Here is a 3,573-nt window from a genome sequence, read left to right as displayed (position 1 = left end):
TTGTAGCTTTTAATATTTTCTCTTCGTTCTGTATATTGGATATCTTCATAACAATGTGTCTTGGCGTTGGTCTACTGTGATTTTGTATGCTCGGTGTCCTGTATGCCTCTACAATTTGTATATCCGTTTCCTTTTTTATTTCTGGAAAGTTTTCTGTAATCATTTCATTCAGCAGGTTACTCATTCCCTTGGTTTGAATCTCTATACCTTCTCTATCCCGATGACTCTTTTTTTTTTTTTTTTTTTTTTTTTTTTTTTTTTATGGAAAAAATATTTATTCATATAGAATGGAGATAACTCCAAATTTAGTTATTTGTAGTTGTCAAATGAGAAGTACTGCTAATAACAAGCATTCATAAGCATTCATTTTATCACCCCAAAGAGCACCAGTGTATTTTTTAAACAAACCAAAAAGTAAGAAAGTAGGGACTAATGTATCATGTAACAGTGCTAATACCATAAGGCACCACTTGGTATACAAAAAAGCAAAGTATTTCCAAACCATGTGTTTTTGTCACTGGTGTCTTAACCATTAGATAGGATGGTTTTAAAAAAGACTAACAACTTTATTAATTAATCAGCTACACTCCTGTTCCAAACATTCTGTGCTTTTAGTTTTTCCATACAACAAAAGTAAAAACAACAATATAATACATGATCTGTTAAATAAACATCTTTTCCCAACTTTCCAAGTAAATAATCTAGAAATGAACAAGAATAAGAAACCCAAACTTTATCTGATATATTCACAACAGTCCATCCCTGTAGAAGAGTGTGGGGAAGAGAGCAGGCAGGGGGTACCTATTTTCTAGACTATATTGAGGCACATAGGTTAAAAGTTTCTCAGGCAAATTCATGGCTAGAGTAAATGGAGAGCTCAGAATTTTGCATTTCCCCCAAAGATGATTTTCTCAGATCCAATTAAATATTTCAAAATGTGTGTTTAGTCACTGCTATCATCATCATCATCATCATCCGATACATCATTTAATGGAGACTTCAATGACTGACTGTAAGAGTCTGATCTAGTAGGTTGGCACGTGGCCATGTCCCCAGTAGAAAGCAGATCATAGCAGAAGTCACAAATCCGCACAGGCTTAGAGGACTGGCTGGGAAGAAGAAATCTCTTTTCAGAGCAGGGCCCACAAACAACAAAACCACATTTGCGGCAATGGTGACGACGATTAACAGGCGTAAATTTTGCTTTCTGACAACGCATACATACAGTTGCCTCAGAGTCAGGAACCCAGACAGCAGCATGTTCATTACTGGGTGTCTTCCCACTTTTGGAGAGTAAATCAGTAACACATTTATTGATATGATTCATCCATTCTGATTTCTCAGTGGCAGTGGCAGCATAAACTGCAAATGATTTAGTTGGTGTCTTAATAAGCCATCCATTCCTTAAATCTCCCTCATCTTTGATGGAATCAATAGTGACATTTTCTAGGGGAATAATATGTTGTTTGTTATATTTTTTCTTCTGAATGACAATATTGCCATATACAAGAATATCATTAAACAAGAAAAACTGCCTTGCTTTAGGCTTCTTTCTGCACAACTTAGTCAATACTCCTTCTCCAATAAGAACTCGTCCCGGTATAGTTAAGGGTTGACCAGCTGCTCCAAAACAGTTTTCCACTATACTTATACGTCTAGTATTTGCTTCACTGTTTGCCAAGCGATCCACCATCTTTTGCTAATAGCCCGGCCGAGCACGGGCAACGGCAGTAGCGCGAAGGTCCGACTCCTCGTCTCAGACGCCGGGCGCGGACTCTGCCAGTTCCCAAGCCCGACCTCTCTGGGTGTGTGCGGCCTGCGGACCCGCGCAGCCAGCGCGTTCCGGACGCGGCGGACAGCCGGCCGGCGCGGCGGCTCGCAGGTGACTCCCCCCCCAATGACTCTTAAGTTTAGTTTTTTTTATGTTATCCCATATCTCTTGGATGTTTTTCTCGTGATTTTTTACCAGCCTTTCTGAGTTGGCTAGACTCTTTTCAAGATGATATATTTTGTCTTCATTATCTGACATTCTGGCTTCTACTTGCTCCACTCTGTTAGTGATACTCTCATTTGAGTTTTTAATTTGGTTTATAGTTTCCTTCATTTCTAGAATTATTGTTTGATTTTTTTAAATAATCTCTATCTCCTGATAAAGATGCTTAACTTCTTCTTTTATCTGTTTATGTAATTCATTTTCAATGTGTTCTTCACTGTTTGAATTTGCTGTCTCATGTCCTCTTTAAGGTTCCATTCCATCTGTCTAAGGTATTCCTTGAGTTCTTTATTTGACCATTTATTCTGATGACTAGGTCCTCCTGAATATTTAGGCTGTCCTGCATTGTTTGTACTCCTTTTCTTCCTTGGTTTTTCATGCTGCTCATGTTACTTCTTGTTCTGTTTGATTGTGGAGTTACTGTTTACTCCTATAAATTTATTTGATGCTTGGGAGGAAAGGTATTAGAAGGGAAGGGAAGAAGTCACTAGAGAGAATGAGAGTAAACAGGTAGAATTCATGGAAGGGGGAATAAGAAAATTGAAAAGACAAAAGAAAAAAATAGAAAAGAAAAAAGAAAAACAATTTAAAAAAATAATAAAAAAATAAAAATTAAAAAAAAAATTCAAAAAAAAATTCAAAAAACAACAACAAAAAATGAAAATAAAAAAACCCAAATTAAAAAAAAAATAATAAATAAATGCAGTCTTAGAGTTTGATTAACTTCTCTTCCAGTAGGTGGAGCTGTGCCCACTGGGCCAGGCTTCTCCTCTCAATGTGCGGGAACCAATCACTGTGCAGCAGCTCCTCCTCCCAGACTGGGCGGGTCTCCAATCCTGGGTGCCTAGGGCCTTCTCTTGTGTCTAGTCACTTCCCCACTTTTCCTCAAGCCAGGCCCCGCTCACCGGTGATGCTCACCACAATACTGGCTACACGCCAGGTCTGCTGCTCCCGGGAGCCCTGTTTTCATGAATGACTGGGCACACTCTCCCTGATTGCCATTCCCTCACACCCTAAGTTTGTAGAGCTTGGGGCTGAGAACACTCAGCGAATTTTGCTTGCCCTCCGGTAGCCACACCCCCGGTAGATGGTGCAAGAGACCTCAGTTGTCAGCACTGGTGGGAGCGGTAGCCGGGAGTTCCGCGCCACGGGTCCCGCGCCACTCCTGATTCCCTTGGTCTGGCTATGGCGCTCACGAGAGAGCTGGGAGGGGCCCTTAAGGTTTCCCAGCTGTGTGGAGAGGGAAGGCTAGGGGATTACACACCTGTCGCCACTGGTTTCAATGAAGTTATCTCCTCCGCCACATTCTGGTGACATCAGTTGTCTGCCATGGTGGTATTCCATGCAAATGGCGACAGTTCGTTCCCTTTGCGGTGTGACCAATGCAATGGGTGGGTCCTGACTGTCTCTCCCAAGCCCCGTTTCAATCCTGTGGCCACTGCCTATGAAGGCTCGGTTAGCATTTACCTCCGTAGGTTCAGAAGGGCCGACCAGTTGTTTCAGCGGGATCGTTTAGTGCTGAGTCACAGCAGTTTGTCTGCGAGAAGCAGGCGAATGGGAGCTTGAATTCAGCTGATCCG

At 41.5% G+C, this 3,573-nt stretch overlaps 1 protein-coding gene across 1 annotated transcript; it reads right to left on the bottom strand.

Annotated features, from left to right (window-relative positions):
* Positions 1–542: 542 nt before the first annotated feature.
* On the bottom strand, positions 543–1,890 carry LOC124084730 (pleckstrin homology domain-containing family F member 2). The gene has a single exon (XM_046432096.2). It carries the CDS (start codon positions 1,691–1,693, stop codon positions 944–946), a length of 750 nt encoding a protein of 249 aa, XP_046288052.1. The 5' UTR covers positions 1,694–1,890; the 3' UTR covers positions 543–943.
* Positions 1,891–3,573: the final 1,683 nt, after the last annotated feature.

This window comes from Marmota monax, unplaced genomic scaffold (assembly GCF_021218885.2).
Source record: "Marmota monax isolate L192 unplaced genomic scaffold, Marmota_monax_Labrador192_F-V1.1 WCK01_AAM20220418_F8-fsc00071, whole genome shotgun sequence".
Taxonomy (NCBI): Eukaryota; Metazoa; Chordata; class Mammalia; order Rodentia; family Sciuridae; genus Marmota; species Marmota monax.
The sequence above is the reverse complement of the archived record's forward strand: the minus strand, read 5'-3'. Positions and strand labels throughout refer to the sequence as shown.